Raw genomic sequence first — 24,215 nt, forward strand, 5'->3', positions numbered from 1 at the left:
TCTACTCGCGGCCACAATTCCATTCTATACTACTGTTGATTGTTGACTACAAGGAGATAAGGATTAGGAAGTGGTTGTCTCATTTGTCCCTCCCGAATTGTCAACAACTACCACCTGTTTCAATCTCAGCCGAAGTTCTACATTATGACTCCTTTAATCCGTTTGTTTTGAAGAAAAACCTTCTCTCTTTTTTCTTTCATATTTTTTGGTATTTGGTACGATCAAAAATATTGGTCAAACCGAAAATATTTTGGTTAACCAGACAAACTTTATTTAAGCTACATAAAATAGTTTCTGAAAACATTTTACGTCGAAAGAACTTAAGTTAAGAAGTTATTACAACCCAATTTATAGTAAATTTATGCTTGTGTGAGTAACAATTATTTGTCTCTGAGATGAGCAGCATGCTAGTTAAAATTGATTCATCCGTTTGTATATGCCCACCTATAAGGATAATAGACAATTTTTCTCCCATTATTTGGTGGGGTGAATGAATTTTTTAAATTTAGCGTATAATGTATCAACTTCTTCCCTTATGAATAGGCAATCGGATATTGAAATTGCCTTTGTTGGAAGGTGGATATAGCCCATGGGGGCAAGTAGGGTTGAAATCCACCCGTAAGGAGCAGTGCCCAACCCTATTTGTCCTCAGCTACATAGAGATATAATTATTGCTAACTTGATTACTCTTTTGATATTTAACCAAATAACATTCACAAAAAAAAAAAAAAAAAAAAAAAAAAACCCAAATAAGTGCGGCCGCTCAAGATGAGGGTGCAACTGTCCTTCCAAAAGAGCGATGGTGCAACCTTCCTTTGTTTTTGTTTTTATTTATTTATTTATTTAAAATATATTTGTAATTTAGGTTAGATTGTCACTTGTTAATGTATTAAAAGTGTTGATGTGTCTAAGTGACAATGTGGCATTAAGGACGAACTATTTTTATAAAAAAAAAGAAACAATCCACAAATATATTTATTCTATGAAATTCAATGAGAGGAACCAATTCTATAAATATGCTAATTAATTTTGCATTTTTTTCTTTCCAAAAATGTTTTTTTTTTTGTTGGTTTGGAAATTAATGGGATGATTTTGTGTTTAAGAAAATCGTGCTCAATAAATAATACCTTTCTAAAATGTTTGATCAAGAGCCAAAGCTCGGCTTTGCCTTGTCCTTGTGTCTTAACCCCCTTGGTCTCGCTGTGGATCCCCATTTCCACAACAAAGAAAAACCGAAACCCGTCCCAGACCAATCTCACCAACCCGTCCAAAGCTTCCAATCATGGCGACGAAGAACGTTAGGGTTTTTTTCCTCGCTCTCCTCCTTCTCCTTGCCTCCCCTCTCGCCCAAGGTTCGCTTCCTTAGCTCCAGATCTAGATCCACTCGCTGATACGAAGACTTGTTTCTATGTGAATTTGATTCGTTCCATTTTGTTAAATTTTTATTTTGCATGTTATGAAAAGGAGTTGTTTAGGGTTTGATGGTTGCATGCATGGTACGGTTTGCGATGATCTATTTGGATTGAGATCTGGTTCCGTAAAATTATGGTCCTTTTTGAGTTTTACGCTTTGATTTCGTTCGAGATTCGGTCACGTCGTATTAGCTTCTGATTCAATGTTCAATTTTTCACTTGCATGGTTTGACTGAGTTTCATTGTAACTGAGGCATCGTTTGGATACGGTAGCTTATATGATATGGTGCCTTTACTGCTTTTGAAAGCGAAATTTTACTTGGGTACAACGATTTCTTTTGAAGGTGAAGTTTGACTTGATTATGTGTTTGAGGAAAATTAAGAAAGAAAGCGAGAGAAATACTTTTCAAATATTAATGTCGGAAGTACTTCTTTTTCCCGTCTTTTGGAAGCAAACTTGCCTTGATTTTTGATTAGGGAAACGAGAAAGTCCGCATGTTTTCTGGGTTCGGAAAAGTGCGGATATTCAAAATTACTTTTAGATTGCTGATTAAGTGGCATCTAATTGAATATTACTTTAAAGTAGTGGATGCTTTATTTGATTTGATTATCTGTTTTTCATGGTGAAATTGCATGCTTTGCACCAGTTGCTTCGCTGTTTGTAGTAAGTTGAATTCAGCTGGTGTTGCTCTAGATTTTGATCTACATGTTTTCTGAAGTGGGTTTAGGGGTGTGGACTGTGGGGGATAATATCTTGTTTGAATGCATGAGTTTATTTTCACGACTTGATGTGATTTCTCTGTGATTCTATCATAATTTAAGTTCTTTTACTTGATAGTTGCTAGGTGCCAATCGGATTCAGACGTGGATGTTACAGAGGCTGTTGAAGAAGTTGGCGATCTTGGGATTGTCGGTGAAGATGTCCAAGATTTTGGTGATGGGAGTTTTAGCCCTGCTCCTGGAGTTGATACAATCTATGTTTTTCCGAAGAATAGTGCTAGAGGTATAGTCTCATCTATATTATGCATAAAAGTGTCTTGTGTTTTTATGGAAATGCCTGTGTATAATTCAATTCCTTTCCTCCTTGTAGTGGTGTCGGCTGGAGAAGAGACTGAACTATTAGTCGGAATAAAAAATGATGGTGGGTAAATCCCTATTTGGTGTTGTTGTCTTACTTTGTGTTGAAACGCCATGATGTTTTAGATATCTCTATGTTGGTTCTGCATTTTATCCTCTACTGGCTTCTCTTTTGATAAATATCCTTTACTGGCCTCTCTTTTGATAAATATCCTTTACTGGCTTCTCAGTGTACAGTTTTTGTTCTTTTTAAAAGGCCAATATATATTCATGTTGTTTGCATGTGCACTTATGCAACTCCCTTTTTCATTTTATTTTTAATCTTTGGAGCGTAGCTCATTTGCTTCTTTGGATGAAAAAATAGGGGAGGCCGCTGTGAATGTCATTGCAATTAAGGCCAGCGTTCATCTCCCTTTTGATCATAGTCTGCTGGTTCAAAATCTTACTGTACAGGTAATTCTAGGTATACTTGTATTTGATTGGATGGTTTGTGAATACATAGTCTCCAAGTTGGCTCCTTATTGTATGCATATCTTATATTAATGAATTATATTGTGTGCTGTGTTGAATTGGTATTTTGACATTTGCAGTTGCATGCTTGACCTAGATTCATAATAATTTCATATGGGCGACTTTCATTCGAATCAGGAAATGTTAAATCATGCTTGGTGTATTTCATCAATATAAATTTGCATGTCAAAATATCGTTTATGTTAGTAAAAAAAAATACCAATATGTTGTGTTACTTTGTGTTCTCTGTGAAATTCTTGCTTGAGTTTCCATGTGTTTCGTAATTTTTTAATTGCATATACGCACTGGTTTACATTGGCTGGCTTATTTTCCCCATCTTTTGTTGGCTGTATTTCTCCTGCCCTTCATGTTTTCTATTCTTTTGTTACTGAAAATTTGTTTTTGTAATTCTTAAGCGTTACAACTTTTTCTTCCATATTTCACTGGTTGGAGTGGTGCCCTTCGAGTCTGGGGGAATGATTACGTATACTACATGGAGGGGGGAATTGTTTTTCTTCCTTTAAATTTTTTTTGATTAAAACAGCCTTCTAGCTTTTTTCTTGTTTGGTTGATTTCTGTTTTTTACTTGCTTGTTTACATATATGTTTGTGTTTTGGTTCTAGACTTTTAACAACGCGTCAGTACCAGCTTCAGCACAGGCTACTTACCCATACATATTTGCTGTCAGCAAATTCTTGCAGGTATTGCATTAATGTTTGAGTTATGTATGATACCGATAATCACTTTCAGTAATCACTCCAATATTTAGTCTGTTTCACATTCAACAAAACTTACAAAATTGATGAGAAGGAGAACCTTTTGCTTGAGCTTAGGCATTTCACTCTTTTTGTGCAGCCTGGAACATTTGACCTTGTAGGCACCATCATATATGAAATCGACCAGAATCCTTACCAGAGCACCTTCTATAATGGCACCATCGAAGTTGTTGAGGCTGGTAATGTTCTCAGCATTGAGTCCGTTTTTCTTGTTACCCTTGGAATTGCCCTCCTTTTCCTCCTTGGCATATGGATTCGTGGTCAAATAAAGAACCTTTCCAAGGTATGCACTTTCAATCCTGCAGTTTATATTATTATATATCTTATCTGAGAATAAATTAGGATCTCATTAGCTTGCATTGATTGATATTCTCCAATCTTACAAAGCCAACTTTGTCCTGATACCAACCTGCAGTTAATGTGAACTTACCATGTTAGTCCTAACATACGAATTATATAGCATTGACTTTGTGATTGGAAACTTAATTTTTATCTTGGCCATCTTTTTACTGCTCATATTTTTTTGGACTCTTCTGTGAGAGAGTTTTACATTTCTTAGTTGTGGTATGTACGGAATAAAGTAAAAGGCAGGCAACTCATTAGATGCTTGCCTTTTATCTCCCCATGACTACATATTTTATATTTCTATTTTGGATGTTTCCTCCTTATAATAATAATTCTTATCTGTCTGCATGTACTTGGTTAGAAAACTAAGAGGGCTCCCAAGGTGGAAGTTGGAACTAAGACTACAGATGCATCAATGGATGAGTGGCTTCAGGTGAGTGGTTTATGCTTCAACATGGCACTGATTGTTCACAAATTGTTGTCCTGTTGATGGGAAGGATTGGTGGCCGCACTGGCTGGGCTTCTTTTTTTTTGTTTCATTTTGTTTGTGTGTGTGTCAGGGTGGGGGTAAAAGGAGGTTGGAACTGAATGAGCTAGAGTTTGTACAAAACTAGTATGGGGTATACAAACTTGTTTTGGCGTAAAATATTTTCTAAAAAAAGTTTTTCCTATTTTTGAGTATCTGGCCCAACGTAAAGTATTGGGCAACCTAAAAATGTTTTCAGTTGACCAAGGAAAATAACCTTTACGAGGCGTGAAGTGGTTTACGCTTCTCATGTGTAAACTATTTTCCCCCACTTTTCCACATTCCCGTGCAAGCAATTGTGAGAGTGGGCTCCACAATTGCACTGGATCTCAATCTCACCCGAATGCTTTATATTCTCACACACTCTCTTCTTCCGCAACTCCTCTTCCCCGTCTCTCCCTTCCTCGCAGCTTAGATTTTATGAAAATATAAAAAATATTTGGCGATTTTTCATTTGAGCTAAATGCCAGAAAATGTTTTTTTGAACATTTTCAGGATTGCAAACAAATAGCGAAAAATAGCCACATTTTGTGATAAAAATTATTTTATGCCAAAACAAACAGGGTCTAAATGAAAAAATAGGAAAGACAGCAAAAGCTAGCCAACTTATTTGTAGATTTTGGTCTCTAGTAAACCATATAGAACTTTTGAAGGTCTATCATTCCACGGTGAATTATTTTCTTTATGTGCTACTGGCGATTAACACTAGAATTGTGGTTGCTATTGCTGATATATATCTTTTCTGCCCTTTCCGATGCTCAGGGAACTGCATATACTCAGTCATTTTCTGGCAAATCGAAGAAGAAAAAGTAGATGAGCATTCTCATCTGGTTCAGCTGCACAAGCCACTACGCTGAAGCGCAGACTCTTGTAACTCTTGCTAGGCATTTGGAGATTTTAAGAGGGCTCAAAAGGTTGGAGTAGTTTTGGAAATTAGACCAGAAAAGACCTGTCTTGCTGTTGTAGCATTTGGAAGAAATTTTTACATTTAAATTTTCTTGGAGACGAAGTTGAGCATTTTGAGGTAAAACTAACGCAAATTTAAGTTAGGAAGGATACAATTTTCTGTGGAACAACAAAATTTTTCTTAGATTAAATGCACTTTTTTTTTGTTTTATAATTTAATGTTACCATTGAAGCTTCTTGCGGATGCATCTGGGCTTGTTTTTGGCTTTCTAGTGCAAGTACTTCTGTGATGTTGGGCCTGTGGAGTTATTTTGACGTACATTCTTTTGTGATCTCTGTAGCAGATATTGGCATCAAAAGCTTTGAAAAAACGTTATTAAATTTCCCTTATGATGTCCATCTTGCGGTGGATCTACCGCCACATTCTTGACATTGACCTTTGGAGATCAAAGGGAAGAACACAGTAATTGCTTCCAAACTTTTTGGGAATAGGGTGTGTATGGGAAACTTTTTTTTGTTTTGTTTTTTTTTTTGTTTTTTAATATTAATAAGAATTGATTGATGTGATATAAATGTGAAACGAGTTTTGATTTTTACTTTTAGAAAAAAGTGAATAAAGTTGTTTGGTAACATTGGTTTTTTTTTTTTTTTTTTTTTTTTTTTTTTTTTTTTTTTTTGGGAAAAAATGAAAATGGCAAGGGAGAGCCAAACACAACTAATCGATTCTGGTTTTGGTGTTATGATACATTTCTTGCGGTTCGAATGAGGTCGAGGTTTTTATGAAAATAATTTACTTCCGACAAGATTCAACCCATTTTAATTTTGAGTGTGGGGACTGTTTCTTGAAGTGGGTTGGGGGGTTGAGGATGATAATACAACTTTTCCTTGTCCATGTCCTGTGCTCGTTTTTCTATTGGATTCAATGCCCTCAACTAATGGAGGTATATATATTATTTTTTTTAAAAAAAATAAATTTATTTATAAGTGGTGGTTGGGAGTTCTTCATTTGAAGTATAATAACTCAAATATGGATCCGAAATTTTAAAAACACATGTAGTTATGGATTTTTTTTTTTTGTTTTGATAGATGTAGTTATGGATGTTTAGACTTTGTACTGAATTCTAAATTTGCCTATGAATTTGCACTTTGAACTGTCCGAGCACATCCTTTGTTACCCTTCACCGTGCTTACGGCTTTGTACCCCAAGCCAACTTGATCTGGTATTCAATCGATTTACAAACTAATTGAAATCTTTATACTGGAGCTTTTTTTCTTATAGGCAATTTGTCTATCGCCCTAATAAAAACAAAAATAAGAACAAATTTGCTTCCAAACAAAATAGTTTTGAAGTTTAGTGAAAGATAAGTCCGATAATGAGATAATTGTATTTCCTCCTAATTAACTCTTTTTTAAATCCCTATTCAACCACTGTAGATGGGATTCATTTTCAGGTCTTTTCAGAAAAAGACTATCAAATGAGTCACGTTAATCCCCACTTGGGTAGCTTCATTTATGATAATATTATATTATATTAGAGCTCCAATTTGCATAGAAAGGTTTAGGCATGGCACTTTCAAGGCTTCGATTATGTCGAGGTTTCTTAATACAAAGTAATATTCATGATATACTTTCTCATTAATTAAAAAAAAAGGTCAAATCTGACCATTTGACTTATTAAGTCTTGTTTGGGATTTACAGCCACATGATTCATGAAAATTTATTGAACACCCAATATTTAAAATGCCAGCATGTGAGCGTAGTTATAATCAGATCACACCGCCAAAAGGTCCTTCCATTTAGTGTGTATGCATGATGCATCAATAATCACTCACATTTCGCCTCCGGTGAATATAAAGCATTTTAAATTTCTTAATCATGTTTCCTACAACAATTATTTTAGATAGAGTAATGCCGAATATTACACTTTTATTTTATTGGGTGGGTGATGTGACAGTACTCATCAGTCTTTGAATCAGACTGATAGACACTGCTACATCAATCCAGTAGAATGAGAATAGAATCATCTTCATTTCAAATGAAATAGAGAAGGTCTATTTCGTGGTCATGATTTAAAGTTTGTGAATCTAATAGTGTACATAATATTACTATTGGCATGTCTTTTAAATTTTTTTTGATAATGTGACATTATGTATATCATTAGATTTACAAACTTAAATCCTGACTATGAAATTGATATCATCAATTTCAAATGAAATTAAGAAGATTTTTTTTCAAGTAGGATGAGGGTGTAGTATTTAATTAACGTTACTATTTTAGTTAAGTGATGCTCGTATACAAGTTTAGGAAAAGAGAAATACTATATACAACACTTTTATTCTATTTTGTTGTTGTGACATTGCCGATAGTCCTTGAATTAAAAATTGTTTTTTTTTTTTAATAAAAAAAAGAAAAAGAAAAAGAAAGAAAGAAGGGTTGTTGTGGATCATTATTCTTTAGAGAAAAGGCTCTTAACACCCATTCCTTAAGAATGACATGCATTGTAAGCAGTGCAACACAAGAAGTACGCTCCTCCACAAGTTTTGCTTTCCTTGTGGCATTTATGAATATTTGATGAATGAGTTCTAATTTTATCATGCCATCACAACCAACATTTTAATGATTTTCAAATTATTATTGTTCATAATACCGTAGCTTTTATTATAAGTTATTTACAAACTAATTTGGTGGTCCATGACACTAAATATGCCTGCCTTTATAATAGTCTGCTGCCACACGATGGTATACATAACATATACCACATTTACAAATTGATGAGACACTTACCACTTCAGCTACTAAAACGTGAATTACTTCGTGACAATTGTTTTCATAGGATGTAAACTTTCAAACGAGATTATAAGATGGTTATAGTAAAAGCTGTAACACCTCACCCATTTTCCGTTTCATATAGAGAGCACATATTCACTGTAGTATCTTTTACATGATTTTAGAAGCCACAGACGGAGAGGAAAGACAAAATGATGGTAAACATCTCATGAATAGAATCAATAAGGCGTCACATTTCACTTCTATCCAAGGAAAAGGAGTAATAAGCATATATACTACTTCCAGATGCCACAGAAATATATATATATGAGAAAGAGAGTGGAATGAAAGGTAGATATAGAAACCGACATTTTTACTGCATCCACGAAAGCCAAAAAAAATTCAATACCTCCAGCTCGATTGACAGAATTGTACCTGTACTCCTATGCTCCAAATGGAGTAAGTAACCCACAATAGTGTGTTTAATTAGTAGCCAGAGCCATGAGGTTAATTTGGCTGGATTGAAGGTCAGATGGGTGAGCCCTTGCACATTCATCAGCTCAGGACATGGTACCAAACTTTAACTATACGTACCATCACTTCAATTGGGCTCATGATATCGAATTCAATTATTTTTGTACTGCTGAATATTGGTTATTTCGAACTAAACATCAACCACAGCCCTTCATATGTCTGAAGGATAGGTTTGTGAATTCAGGTTACTCTGCATCTACCTCTCAAAGTTGTTAAGATTTTGAAAACATATATGCATGATGGTCCTTCTGCAGGTGTGTGAATCAAAATGGTACAATCCTAAATGTCTTATATGGTTTAAATGCAATCTTAACCATGTGTATATGGTCTAAATGTCTTGTAAGCCGATTTTTAAGAGTAAGTTCTACTTAATGTTTATATCATTTGGTATCAAAGCTAACTACCACGTCGAGTATGAGATCGAATGAGTTGTATTTTTGTGATCAAGTCACAGAGGAAGCGACATATAGACTGGTTCAAAATGTCTTGGTATTATATATGGACATAATATTACATTATTGAATATTGATAATTGAGTAGAGCCGCCAAAAGTGAAATGGTTACGTTGGATCAATGTTGATAGAATGGTATTATATGATCTTAAGTGTCCCGCATGATTTAAGTGCAATCTTAATAATGCGTATATAAGCTCTTGGACACTCTCATCTTATAATTTTATTTTCAAGAGTGAGTTCTACATTATTTTTGTAACACAACATTTGTTTAACTTTGTTACAAAATTGGTTGATATATATATATATATATACGTGTGTGTGTGTAGGTGATTCACGTGAAGTTAATATGTACCTCAATTATGCTAATGCCTTTAATATATTCTCTCTTTTTGGCTTTCTACCTGTACAAGCTGATCAAGAATCAAATAATGTAGTCCCATTGCCAGTCTTGCATGGTATGAAAATTTTCAGTAATCCAACCCTTTGTCTTGAGAAAAGCCAAAGTATTTATGAGAGCTAAAAGTTAGGTTTGGAGAGAGAGAGCAAAAAGGTTGAGCTGTGCATGCAGTTGAGAGCCCATTGAATGAAAGATAATTAATGGCCTTTGGTTACAAAGCTAGTGGGCATCGTGACTGTCTTTCTCGTTATTGAAGGCCGTCTCAATGGGTCCCTGACCTCATGTGAAGCCCTTAAGTTTGGTGTCGGTAAGCCTTTGACAAAGATCACTATAAAATAAGGCTTATGGGATTGTGTTATCATGCTGTATCAAACCAGAGAAGCAAATAGCTTCTCGGCTGCGTTTCCCAATGCGGATTTTTCCTTCGTGCGGTGGGGCACTTTTGTGCTTCTGGGTGTTCTTGCTTTTTACAGTGAGTTTCTGCTATGGTAATGATAAGACAGTACTCGAGGTAGTTGGGATTGGAGAATGTGCCGACTGTGAGCAGAGTAACATTAAGACTAGCCATGCCTTTTCAGGTACTGTTTTGATTTTTTTTGTTCTTGTTTTCTTTTCCTGTAACCATCGTAAGTGTTGTTCATGTTCATGAATATGGCTGCATTACATTCATTGCAAAAATTAATGCAATGTTGACATGATTTTACCTGATATGCTGTTTGCTAATTTTGGTTTGTTAGTGTTTAGCATATATAAATAGTGATTTAATATTGTATCAGAGTTAACGTATTTGAACTTTTAAGGCATGCACCTTTCGGATGCGAAACTTTATGATATTCTTTGTTGCTTGGTTTGGCTGAAGTTGACCATTAGAAGACGATCAAATTAGTAACATCATATATATGGACTTTTTTCTTGCATAAGATTTAATTATAATGCCAAAAGACAAACCATCTTGGAAAACAACAGATAACTAATGATTTTGTGCATCACTGTGCAGGGCTTCGAGTGACAATTGACTGCAAGCCAGCGAACGGACACTTCAAGACAAGGGCGGCAGGGGAGTTGGATGAAGAAGGAAAGTTTAAAGTGTCTCTTCCTCAGGAGATTGTGGAAGATGGAAAGCTGAAGGAAGAATGCTATGCGCAGCTCCACAGTGCATCAGCTCTACCATGCCCTGCCCATGATGGCCTACAATCCTCCAAAGTAATATTCAAGTCCAAAGCCAATGGAAAACACACCTTTGGGCTGGCTGGTAAACTCAAGTTCTCCCCTGTGACATGCACTTCAGCCTTCTTGTGGCCTTACTTTAAGCACCCACCACTACCCAAATTGCCACCCTTCCATAAGTCTCACCCACTCCTTCCTAAGTCCCCGCTTCCACCTTTGAAGGGCTTTGGCCATCCATTCCCCTTCCCTCCTAAGGTCTTTCCCCCCATATATAAGAAGCCTTTTCCCCCACTTCCACCAAAGGTCTTCCCTCCCATATATAAGAAGCCTTTCCCGCCTATCTATGAGAAGTCACCTCCTCCCCCAACAACTGTCTATGAGAAGTCACCTCCTCCACCAGTTCCTGTTTATGAGAAGTCACCTCCTCCCCCAACACCTGTTTATAAGAAGTCACCTCCTCCACCAGTTCCTGTTTATGAGAAGTCACCTCCTCCCCCAACACCTGTCTATAAGAAGTCACCTCCCCCACCAGTTCCTGTTTATGAGAAGTCACCTCCTCCCCCAACACCTGTTTATAAGAAGTCACCTCCCCCACCAGTTCCAGTTTATAAAAAACCACTTCCTCCACCAGTACCTATTTATAAGAAGCCGCTTCCCCCACCAATTCCAATTTATAAAAAACCACTTCCTCCACCTGTACCTATCTATAAGAAGCCGCTTCCCCCACCAGTTCCAATTTATAAAAAACCACTTCCTCCACCAGTACCTATTTATAAGAAACCGCTTCCCCCACCAGTTCCAATTTATAAAAAACCACTTCCTCCACCGGTGCCTATCTATAAGAAACCGCTCCCCCCACCAGTTCCAATTTATAAAAAACCGCTTCCCCCACCTGTTCCTACATTCAAGAAGCCATGTCCACCTCTTATTCCAATCTACAAACCAAAACCACCAGTATTCTATAAACCTCTTCCTCCAATCCCAAAGATCCTTCCTCCACCTATACCAATATTCAAAAAGCCCCTTCCACCTCCCATTCCAATCTACAAGCCAAAACCACCAGTATTCTATAAACCTATTCCTCCCATTCCAATCTACAAGCCAAAACCACCAGTATTCTACAAACCTATTCCTCCCATTCCAATCTACAAGCCAAAACCACCGGTATTCTACAAACCTATTCCTCCCATTCCAATCTACAAGCCAAAACCACCAGTATTCTACAAACCTATTCCTCCCATTCCAATCTACAAGCCAAAACCACCAGTATTCTATAAACCTCTCCCTCCAATCCCAAAGATCCCTCCATTTCATAAGAAGCCATGGCCACCTCTTCCTAAGCTACCCCCCATCCACAAGCCACATCCTAAGTATTTCCCCCATCCCAAGTTTGGAAAGTGGCCTCCCTTGTCACCTTTCCCTCCTCATGCTTAGGTACTGCAGTATTTATTCCAAATCTAAGTGTAAAGTGTAAACAATGTTGGTGCTGATCAAGGTTGGTGTAGAATTTTATAATTACGGCAATAAATCCATCAAAGAAGAGAGATGACGCAAATGATGAAAAAGCATGCAGAGAGGTGGTGGTTTGGTGGGGAATCATTGTTTATTACTTAATTGTTCACGTTAGATGTGTGTGGTTGTGTGATTTTTTCTTACTACGAACTTAAATGCATTGACTGCTGTATTAATAATGCTACCTTTTGTCTAGCAATGTATAAAACCTCCAGTACTTGTGATTGCTTTTACTTGATATATATATTCTCAATAAAAGCAGGTTCATGATGGCAAACTGTACGTACTTCAAAAATGAGTCCTTATACTTCTATCAAGTATATTGAATAAATATAAAAAATAAAAAAATAAAAATAAAAAAAGAAAAAAAAGAAAGAAAGCGTAATGAGATGTATAAGTTACATATTTATTATTGAGTATATAAAACAATATTACGTCCGTAGGTTTTTATTTATAGCGAGACAATGAGTAATGAGCAAAAAATCTTAAACTATATAAAGTAGGGAATAAATCCTAATAAGAAAGACATAATATGGTGAATATAAAATACAATAATGGTGAATCTAAAATATTCTAACAATATAACTTTTATGCTTGTTGCATTGGTGCATGCGTAACTGCTCTCTGATTCATACAAGCACGGTATATATAGTTTTTCTTTCAAAAAGCCATTAGTTGTGTGACGCTGAACGGAAGGAAAACAATAGAAAATAAAGATAATTCTCATGTTAATTTAGAGCCTCACTAAAATAACGAAGATATATGATAAGTTGAACCAGAGTTTCATTGACATTGTCAGATGTTTTGTTTGAAATGTGATTTCTCTTCTGTTTTCATTAATCATAATCTGTATCATAGTCTTCATCATAGGGTTACAAAAGACTGTTTAAATAGACTCTGACATAAATCCTAACCCTAAATTGATTGACTTTTGGGCGGCCAAGTACATTATTAAATGCCGACTCTTAAAACATAAATTAAATATTACTCACCATTACAAAATAATTCGACTCTTCAAAACTAAATAAAACTTAAACTAATATTCTTTCTTCATTATGCATCACTGTACTTGTCGTTGCATGTATGCATGTGCCTAAGCCTCCATGCTTGTGAGGGTGTGAATATATATTGAGAGTTCTGTCAAACTACAGAATATTTTTTTCTTAATTTACAATTCACTTTCTTAATTCTTAGACGTCAAATTAACTTCCATTTTTTATATGAATTTTGAGTATTTGGTCTAGAACCAGTGTGCAATTCCATGATACTCATGATAAATGACATTGATACATGAACTAACGATCTGATCACCATTCCAAGTTATTATTTTCCATGAAAAAAGCTAGCTAGCTAGCTTTGATGGAGTTGGGGGGACAGTTGGGCTGTATGCAGAAAGTTAAAGAATGTGATCGAACTACTTAGTCGTGCAGTTGACATTAACTTATGCAAAGTGTTGGGAAGTAATAAATTCCGAAGCCATGTAGGCCTAAGGTCGAATCGGGGCCCAGCTCGTTGGGCCAACCCAGCCAGGTCAACTCAGTCACCATCACCTCGGGGGTTCATCACCACCTTATATGACAAGAACATCTCGGACTACAAGACCTCGTACTAAAGCTCGTCTCAGGATTTGAACACCTCGGACCTAAAACTCCACAGGGAGGAAAATCATATCGGGATCACCCTGCCTCGGACACATTATCAAGACAAGTCAAACCGACTCGGAGACATTTCTTCGGATTCAACAAGGAGGTGTTTGAATACATTCAGGGAACTATGTCCGAGATTTACAGGCTCAAGCCTGAATCCAGGACTCTTTATTATCTTCAAAAAGACTCCTATCCCGAATACTTATAGATTCCTATCAATAAAATATGTGATGAGACATCTATTATTATGGAATCAGCTAAAAAGAGACAGTGTCTTACCTAACTTTGACTCTAAAAATAAGCTTAAAGCTTATGCGATATAGGACTCAGACTCCTAATCCAACTGTGTTCCAACTAGCACTCTATTAATTTCATAACTGTGAACCTATAAATAGACTGCTACCGCATGTATATTTAAGACTCTAATTTCTGAGTTCACTCTGCTCTAAATACTCCCAAAATTGTTGATTGAAAACTGACTTAAACTACAAAAAATACAGGATTTCCCGGCGCCCAAAATGCGTTGGGAAAGAACAAAAAAACGCTGGGATTTGTAGTCCCGGCGTTCAGATGTAACGATGGCATACACAGTGTCGGGGAAAGTCTGAGCCGTCGTTTAAGCTGAGCGCTGGTGATTCCATTTGCAAAGTACGCGTTTTCAGAGAACGCTTGCATCGTCTTCCTGTACCGGCGTTCTCCGAAAACACGGGCAATGATGAGGCCGGCGTTCTCGGAGGACGCCGGCCAGGAATAAGACGGCGTTCATTGAGAACGCCGGCCTCATCTTGGCCGGCGTTCTCTGTGAACGCCGGTAAAACTACTTCATCGTTTAAAAAAAATCTCCAGCATCAGCTTTACCGGCGTCCTCTTGTAGACACCGGTTAGAGCTGGTGCCGGATTGTTTGTTTCGAAGAACAAAGAGGAACCAACATTAGAATGACAGCGTATAAAGCTTTTCATCTTCCAACACAAATCTGGTTTCCAGATTTGCTTTGTCTGCAACATTAATGGACAACTAGTTTCGAGAAGTGAAATTGTAATAAACTTAAAGAGAAACATAAATATTTATTAAGAAACCGATAATCTCGAGAAGCATTGAAATTGTCAAGGAAATGCAATAGAGTTACAATTGTTGGCTTTGTGTATACAGAATCGCAAAACATTTTCTTCAATCAACTTTAATTCGCAGATTTTCAAGCCAAGTCTTTAATTTCTTCAATCCACTTCTTATGCCCCGATTTCTTGCCCAGCGCTTTCTCCCTTTTGGCAGTAAAGGCACCCGAGCAGGAGCAGAATGTCTCAAACCAAAAGCATATTACTTGAGCTCCCTTTTCGTCGACATCGAACCAAACCTTGGTATTGTTATAGCTGAAGTAAGGAAAAAAAAAAAAACTAAATTTATTGTCATGTACCCCATAATTTCCCAGTAACCAAACAAATCTTGAAAGAAAAAAATCAGTATATCAATGAGTATCTTACCATTTCCACCATCACTGACAATCTCAGATTTGAATCTCGGGTAATCAATGGTCTGTTGGTTCAGCCAAAGCCTAAAATACAAAACCAACAAATTAAATTAAAATACAAATAGATGGGGAATGAAAGGAAAAGATGGAAGAGGGGAGAAGGAAGGATATGCCGGATTTTTCACCTATGGAAAGAAGAAATAGTATTCTTACCTAGCTGGCGAAACAACCATTTGATTGAAAAATGGCCTAAAGGTTATGGGAAAACCGCTCTAAATGAAGGAAGAGAAGCATTTTGAGTTGCGCAATTTGGGGAAAATTGGAATAGAGCGGGTGAATGAAATTTTCGCCCTTTTAGGCGCTACCGCCATAATTTTATTGGAATGTCTATTTTTGACCTCAATTATTTCAAAAATATCCTTATATTTCTAGGTGTAATTTATTCAAATTGAATAAAACCGAAACCCAATTTCGGAAATCGCAAAGAATTACACAATTTTTATACTATTTAAAGTCCCACGTCGCCGTACTCGATTGGCCACATCAAGTCATCAACCACAGCTTTTGCACTTGTGAAAGCACTGAAAGTGAAAGGTTGACGCCTCATTATGACCACCACGTGGGTTCTGATCAACTGATGAGAGGATTCATTATTTTTGTTGGCCACATATATGTTTGTATTTAGTAATGCTTATAACAATTTAAAAAAAAACGCATTTTAGTATATATATATATTTGAAAACTTAACTATAGGCAATATTTTTTAGTTAAAACTCTTAATTATAGTAATAAACTATTAAAAAGGTATTAATATCATTTAATTTTTTGATATTTGATTTTTTAAATAAGTTTTAATAAAATTTAAAATATTAAATAATAGAATTAAATAATGTTAAAAATATTCATAAATAAAACACATTCTCCAACTTTAAAAGTTTTATTCTTGAAAGTAATAAAAATAATAATAATAATAATATTCAATTACGTTTTAAGTATAAAATTTTTAGACCTTGTAACCGCATTGAGCAACAAAAATACAAATCAAAATTTAAAGGGATAGTAATCAATTTGGATCTCAATAGCCAATTCAATCATTTACAAGATACATTTGCTTGAACATTCAATGCTAATAATATGTAACTTGCAAATTAAAAGTAAAAAAAGATGTAAATTAAGCTGCACAAGTCAAACATTCCAAATAAAATTGAAAACAAAAATTAAATTATAAAAAGATGGAAAGTCTTCAACATATTTTATTCAATTATTAACTCCTCTATTTATAAGTTTCTATTTTTTTTCCTCTCTATTTCCGTATTAAAATCATTTTCAAGTTTGAATTATTCTCTTTCTTTTACAATATATATATATATATATATATATATATATATATATATATATATATATATATATATATATATATATATATATATATACATCATGGATGTTTATATAGGGTCTTGTATTTCAATGACAACATATAAACTAGAGTTAGTATGTATATATTATACTTGTAATTATTAAGTATGTTGATATATAATTGTGTATGAGTATATAATTACAAAATATAGTTAATAAGTGTATACTTGCATCCATATGGATCCGGTTGGATGAAAATAAGTGATGGATTGAAATATTAATTAAAGGGTTAACTTCACAAAAGCGTACTGAATTATCTGCCGTTTTAACGAAAGGGCACCGAACTATCATTTCTCTTGAACCGAGGTATTAAACAATCAAAAACCTTCACATAAAAGTATTTCGTTAAAATTTGCTGTTAAATTCTGTCAAAATTTTCAAAATACTCATTCTGTTTTTTAAGAAAAAAAAAATGCTAGGATTTAAGTATTGATTAGAATTTAATAGAATTTGCAAAAAAAAAAAACACATTGGTATTTAAGGAAATTGGGTGGGATTTAACAGCAAATCCTAACAGAATACCCTTAAGTGAGGATTTTTGATAGTTTAATACCTCGGTTCGAAAGAAATGATAGTTCGGTACCATTCTGTCAAAACGGTGGATAGTTCAGTATTCTTCTATGAAATTAACCCTTAATTAAATTAAATTCATTTTAATATTTCAATTAGAATGACTTATCTCACTTGATTCAAAGACATTAAATAATAAGATTTAAATAAAAATAAAGAGAAAAATGTACAATTATTAAGTGGGGGCCTTGATTAAGGAGTATTTTATTAACATTTTACCATATTAAAGCCTTAAAATGATTTTTTGAGTTTTAATATTTTGTTTTTAAAATATATTTGTTGTATAATTATTAATTAATGGCCTTATTTAATTAAAAGCCTACCGTCTAAATCACTTTAAGACTCTAGTCGTCCATGTGTGTGATCATATTAGGGATTTCTTTGGTTTTATAATTGAATGTCCATTTATTTTTATTTATTGACATGTCCACACAAGAGGGGGGAGAGGGATTTGAACTAGTGACATCCGCTTCATGAGACGTGGTCGCAGCCGATTGAGCTACCCCTTAAAGACATTCAATGTCCATTTAAATATATCGTCATAGCAACTTATTTTCATATACTAGTGCAGAGAATGATGGAAGAGGATATCAAGTATAGGTGTACAAGCGAGCTAGTTATTAACCGGAAATAACCGACTACAACCACTAACCGGGAAATTGAAAAACCAAAAAACTGAAAATACCAACAACCGGATAACTGGGTGTCTGATTGCAGTTATCGGTTATTGTATTCTAAAAAACCAGTTAATAACCGAGTAACTGGTTTTTATTATTATATATAATTATAATTTTATATATGTATTACAAAAAGAGGAACTTCTCTGTAACCCGTAATGTTTTTTAAGATTATAAAGGAGGATGGCATCATGTCAATTTCCCATAAGATGATTAGTATTTTATATTTTTGAAAACAGGCTTACGGCTTACCCAGCTAACTTTACCTGTTTTGGTACATTGATTAGGTCTCTTGTGATAAGTAGGCTTACGGTTATTGAAATAGGAATAACCGGAGATCCCAATTGTGGTTGCGGTTATGAGCAAATAACTACAACCGTAACCAGTTGTCCGAAGATCCCAATTGTTGTTGCGGTTATAAGCAAATAACTACAACCGTAATCAGTTGTACACCTCTAATATCAAGGGATAGCACCAACAATAGATAATGATGAAACAACCAAGTCAGCAACATTCTTCAACTCAAAGACGCACCAACAATAGATAATGATGTAACAACCAAGTCAGCAACATTCTTCAACTCAAAGACTTGCAAACAGCAGATAAGGGTGGACAAATTATCCGCCTACTGCCTACCGACCACTTTTCGAACCGAACTGCCTACCAACTAATTTTGGTTCGGTAGTCGGTATAAAATTTTGTTCAGAAAGCCGGAATGACAACCAAACCGAACTGCATTTTAAGCGGCAACCGAATCGAACCAACATAAAATGAAACGATGTCGTTTTAGTAAGAACGAAACGTTTGATCGTTTTTTTTTTTTTTTTTTTTTTTTTTTTTTTCCTTTACAAAATTCAAAACAACGTCGTTTCATTACCCATTTCAACCGAATGTTAATCGATTTAACCGACCGCCTATTAACCGCTTTACTAACTAAACTGATCGCCTATTACCGCTTAGCCGACTTAACCGAAATAAATTCACCGATTGCATTCCGACAAAAGTCGGTTAACCGACTACTGAACAGAGGCGAGGCCAGGATTTCAGTTCAAGAGGGTCGAGATTAAAAAAAAAAAATTGAATAAAAATTGATTTTTTTTTTTTTTTTAAAAAAGAAGGAATGAAATAAATAAACAATTCAATAAAATTTAATTATTTTTTAAAATATATAAATGTAACTTTTTTTTTTTTTTCATGCTTAGCGTTAATTTATTCAGTTGTTCTCGACTAATTTTCATATTTTGAAATTGCTGTAAAATTTATTTATTCTTGATAGTCTTGAATATATAATTCACAATGTACGTAATCATACAATCATTCATCTATTGATTTTTTTTTTTTTTGGATGAATTCTATTGATTTTTCATTCGGTTAAGTAAACCATTTTTAACAATTTTCATTGCTAAAATCAATCCATTTTCATCTTTATCATCTTTTCAGTACCCTATTCAATCCCTTTGAGTGTTGCGAATTATTTGAATATTGAATTAGCGATAATGTAAAAAAAAATTATTTATAAATCCATTTACTTGAATCGTTTATTCACTTGATATTTTTTCAATCTTTTTATCATATATGAATTTATCTCACTAAAATAAAAATAAAGTTAATTTTGTCCTTATAAATGACTAAATGAGAACATTTTATGGCATTAATAATAGATGTTATGGTAATAATAACAAATTGAGTAGGAATAAAGCAAAAGACGAAGAGTTGTATAAAAAAACTTCTACAAAGAATTCTTTCAGCAGAAATGTGAATCTTGGTTGTCCGTTATTATATATGTTGCGAATTTTCAAAATTTGAACTACAGATATATATGCTGGTTTGGATTCTTTCAAACTTTTCCAAATTGATTCACTTTTCGATATTAAAAATATACTGATTAATATGTGGATCAATAGTCAAATTGTCAAACAAAAAGTCATGATTTCTTCTCTCTTTGTCTATAGGCGCACTTCACACATGACGCTCACGCACTTACGAAGCATTTTGTCTTTAAAAAAAACGTAACTGACGGGTTTAATTGAAACGGGGCGTTTTTGTATGTATCATAAAGACTAATGTTCAAACGACACCGTTTGTAACTGTGTATTGTCTTCTTCGTGATTGACCTAATTTCAAAAACTCTGAAAACAGGAAAACTGAAATTTTGAGAGTTTGAGGATCGTTTGCTGCTTGCCATTGCCGGTAATGTCGATGCCCTCATGCCTCTGATGATGAGTGGTTGAGGGTGGGCATTTAGGATATCCAAATAAATATTGTTGGGAGTAAGGAAAGTATTTGGGGGTTGAGAGGGGTCACCCACTCTCTTTGAAATTTCAGGAAGGTGGGGATGAAGGTGGGCGCGCACGTTTTTCTATCAATATTCCAAATACTTTTAACATTGTTTTGTTCCAAACGCTGGTAAATTTCAAAATTATACCGGCGTTTTCTCAACAAACGTTAAGAAAGCTCACAATGATCAGTGGCCAACCCAAAACGCTGCAACAGATATTCTGTTGCAGCGTTTCGGGTTGGCCGCTGCTAACAAAAACGCCGGAAAATCCTGTATTTTTTGTAGATATAGGCATCGGAATGAGTGAAGTCGGCACCCCCAACAAGCTGTTTGTTATTTTAAAGATCTCGAAGAAGAAGGTGAATTACAAGGCGACAACAAATTATTAGGCGACACGGTGACAAATTATTAGGCGACACGTCACCATACCGAAAACTGTACTAACACTGAAAAAGGAAATATCTCAACTACTCTCAAAATAGCAAAAACGAACGTGATGTTGGCAAGATCCTTAGTTAATTTGATCACGAGATTGCTTGAAAAGGATCTGTTCCACGGGTTCATACCTTGCTGTCCTTGAGCTTTAAGGGTTCACATGAACCTGAAAAACAAAGATAGATATAATATATAGGACAAAGTTTTCCTAGGAATTACTGTTAACCAATTACCCGTCAAGTCATTTCTAGCTGCTACATCATCCACCGCACATCATATATATTGAAGCTCCAGCTTGTACATAGTCTGACAAGAATGGAAAGTAACCCATGAAAGGCAAGACTAAATACCCAGCTTATACAAAATCTGATATGAATGGCAAGCAACTCATGGAAGGCAAGACACAAATTTAGGTGGGTAAACTGCCTGTGTGCGGTTATGGGCGGATAATACTCTTATTCTACATCCACGATATGCGGAGTAGGGGGCACATTTAAGTAACCGCTAGCCCGTTCAAGCTAGACAGAATCCGCCCATAACCACACACGGGCTGGCCTTTTTTTTTGTACTAACCACTAGTGACATTTGCTTTGCGCATGCATTTTGGGTTTTTTTTGTTCTTATTCAAAGTGGGAGGGGGAAAAATATTACAAAATGAGGGTCTTTGCCACTCCTAATTCATAAAGAATAAAAGAAATGAGAGTTTTAGGGAATGCTTCAACACATCAAATGGGAAGCGATCCATTTAGCGACGGAGTTTGCACGAGAGTTAGCACATTTAGAGACCTTAGAACTTAGAAGTGGTTTTTTTTTTTTTTTTTTTTTTTAACTACGACCTTAATTTATATGGGCATAATGTTTTTTTTAAAGCTTCTTAGAGCTTTTTTAGATGGGATTAATCCGGTTTATGCCAAATAGATACCATGTTTGCAAGGAAATAAAAAGGACCAAATAAGAAATAGCAAAAAACTGTTTTTATGTAAGGATTATGATGTCGGACATAATTAAGATTGTTCTGATAACAAATAGGGAATGAAAGAGAAATACCTTAATTGGTCTAAATAAGCAAACAAATAAATAACTTTGAAAGATTTAAATTTAATTGATATTTCAAAATTTAATTCCAAAATAATAAATACATGCCCTTATATAGGCTAGGTTTGAGCAGTTTCCAAGTAAAATACTTTGGAGAAAAAGAAATAAATAAAAATGCAAAAATAACCCTAAATTAAAGTTACTCGTAGATAAAGTAAAATATATTATTATGAAAATAATACCCAAATATTATGCACCACTCTTTTCATTCTTGAGCAGATCTTTATTAAGATATTTTAATGTCATTAATTCAATATCAGACAACTTGCCTACTGATTCAGTATCTGCTCCTGCATCTGAATGTTTCATGATCAAATTCTTAGTTAATATTTTCATTTTGAGAAAGTAAAAGAAAATACAAAAAAACAAAAATTTTAACAAATCAGAAAGTTTTTATGCAATTATGTTCTCCAAAAAAACAAAGATTAAAAAAGAAAAAAAAAAAAAAAAGAAAAAAAAAGAAAAAAAAGAAGGCATGCGAGATTTGTAAATATATAACGTGATGTTCAAAGATAGACATTTAAGCCCATATCTTCTATGTCTTATTTGACATGCTATGGTTGTCTTACAATATTTTGTAGCCATTGTCTTAACATGAGAGGATGTTAGTCTCTGTATAGCGTAAATTACCGTGCTTTAATTTCCTGAGTGAATATAAACCATATCATATCATTTGATATCCATCAATCTTGAAAAACTATGTGTCAATACAGTTGCTACACGCTCAGCTCACAATGCAAGAACCCTACAAGACAGATAAAAGAGGGTTAGGGTGGAGGGCCGTTGTGGAGTCGGCGATACCACTTCCAATACTTAAGTTAGTGATTGAATAAGGGAAAAATGAACTTAAAAGAGTGAGAGAAAGAGATAAATTATATGACAGCATACCACCGGTTAATTAGTCTGGTGGCACGTTTGAATGTTCAATTTTTTGAAATCTGAATTCAACTATAATTTAGTGCGTGAATTCCGAGACAAATAAAGTTGAAAAAGATGTTTAGATAGTTTAACTTTCTAAGATAAAATTAGAAAAAATGAGATAAAATCTGATTTGTTTTTGAAAAACCTAAACACTAAAGCAAATAGAATCAAGATTCTTTTTAGTTCCAAACATACCTTTATTGACCTTTTATAGGCTAGCTAGGCCTATTTTTGGTCGTGTGTGTATGACTATATGAGCAAGGCATATCCGGCTAGTCAGCTGCGAATTTTGTCTTAACACGAAAATTCGTTGCTCTTTGGGGTTTTTTCTTTGAAGGCGTGCGCTTCACGAACAAGGATAATGGACAATTTTACCCCTTAAATCACACTAACTAGATTCTCACTAGTTCATTTGAACCGAAGATGATTCAAATACATGCTTCACACCGGGCTTTACTAAAGGCAAGTTGACTTGGCGGGCCCGAGTACGAAGGGATTCTTTCACGGTGGCCGTGGAAGCTGTAGGCCACATAGGCCTTCCTAGAATTTGGCTTCCCATCTTTTTGGACTACATGTGTAGGCTAATGGCTAATGGGAATCAAGTAGAAATGGGTCGCGAGGCTCCATTCCAACATGCATGAAATTGGGAAAATCGCCTCAAATGGACAACCAAGCAAAAATACACATTACCCATTTTGATATTACATTTTTCAAAACACTATTATACTACTCAAAGCGAAATAAGTTTGTAATATAAATATTTAATTAGAAAAAAAAGTTTGTAACAAGGAACTATCAAAAAAAAAATACTTATAACCTTTATATTATATCAAAACACTTTTTCAAAACTATTAATTACTCTAAAAATGCTATTAAAATCACTATTAAATTTCAGATGTAATACTATTATATTTTGATCCAATAGTAATTTTAAAAAGTTGTGACAGTAAAAGTGTGTATAGCATCTATCATTCTATCTAATTACTTTATTCTTGTAAATGCTTTTCATAATGAAAAATTCTACACACACTTCCATACTTCCAAATTCACATTATGTCATTATTTGATATGACACTAAAAATTCAGAGAGGGTAGGAGTGAAAGTATGTCTAACCATTCCCTTTCATGATAAATTTTAGGGTCCGTTTGGATTTGTAGTTTAAAAAAGCGCAATTTGATAAAATAATTTTTAATAGCGCATTTAAACGTTTCACAAAATTACAGTTTGACTTTTAAAATCGCAGGTTAGTCTTTAAATTTTAACGTTTTCAAAAAAAACCTCATTCCAGCGATTTGAATAAGCAATTTTCTGTATTTTTAAATCACAA

General features: G+C 34.6%; 2 protein-coding genes and 1 long non-coding RNA gene across 3 annotated transcripts; 2 read left to right on the top strand and 1 right to left on the bottom strand.

Moving 5' to 3' along the window:
- Positions 1–1,144: 1,144 nt before the first annotated feature.
- Positions 1,145–5,800, top strand: LOC133882455 (translocon-associated protein subunit alpha). The gene is made up of 8 exons (XM_062321638.1): positions 1,145–1,352; positions 2,251–2,415; positions 2,503–2,553; positions 2,854–2,942; positions 3,623–3,700; positions 3,855–4,058; positions 4,482–4,553; positions 5,409–5,800. The coding sequence occupies exons 1-8, from the start codon at positions 1,283–1,285 to the stop codon at positions 5,457–5,459; spliced, it is 780 nt and encodes a 259-aa protein (XP_062177622.1). The 5' UTR covers positions 1,145–1,282; the 3' UTR covers positions 5,460–5,800.
- A 4,254-nt stretch (positions 5,801–10,054) lies between these two features.
- Positions 10,055–12,660, top strand: LOC133882881 (extensin-1-like). The gene is made up of 2 exons (XM_062322109.1): positions 10,055–10,282; positions 10,702–12,660. The coding sequence occupies exons 1-2, from the start codon at positions 10,114–10,116 to the stop codon at positions 12,303–12,305; spliced, it is 1,773 nt and encodes a 590-aa protein (XP_062178093.1). The 5' UTR covers positions 10,055–10,113; the 3' UTR covers positions 12,306–12,660.
- A 2,409-nt stretch (positions 12,661–15,069) lies between these two features.
- On the bottom strand, positions 15,070–15,883 carry LOC133882941 (uncharacterized). The gene is made up of 3 exons (XR_009902759.1): positions 15,709–15,883; positions 15,509–15,579; positions 15,070–15,397 (listed from the first exon to the last, which is right to left on the bottom strand). It is a non-coding gene; the product is annotated as an uncharacterized LOC133882941 (long non-coding RNA).
- Positions 15,884–24,215: the final 8,332 nt, after the last annotated feature.

Source organism: Alnus glutinosa, chromosome 11 (assembly GCF_958979055.1).
Source record: "Alnus glutinosa chromosome 11, dhAlnGlut1.1, whole genome shotgun sequence".
Taxonomy (NCBI): Eukaryota; Viridiplantae; Streptophyta; class Magnoliopsida; order Fagales; family Betulaceae; genus Alnus; species Alnus glutinosa.

Bases quoted from the DNA above. Each gene is read 5' to 3' on its own strand.
- LOC133882455 (XM_062321638.1), top strand. From the start codon at position 1,283: ATGGCGACGAAGAACGTTAGGGTTTTTTTCCTCGCTCTCCTCCTTCTC. The intron at 3,701-3,854 runs GTATTGCATTAA...CTTTTTGTGCAG, and splicing joins CTGTCAGCAAATTCTTGCAG to CCTGGAACATTTGACCTTGT. The intron at 4,554-5,408 runs GTGAGTGGTTTA...TCCGATGCTCAG, and splicing joins CAATGGATGAGTGGCTTCAG to GGAACTGCATATACTCAGTC.
- LOC133882881 (XM_062322109.1), top strand. From the start codon at position 10,114: ATGCGGATTTTTCCTTCGTGCGGTGGGGCACTTTTGTGCTTCTGGGTG. The intron at 10,283-10,701 runs GTACTGTTTTGA...ATCACTGTGCAG, and splicing joins GACTAGCCATGCCTTTTCAG to GGCTTCGAGTGACAATTGAC.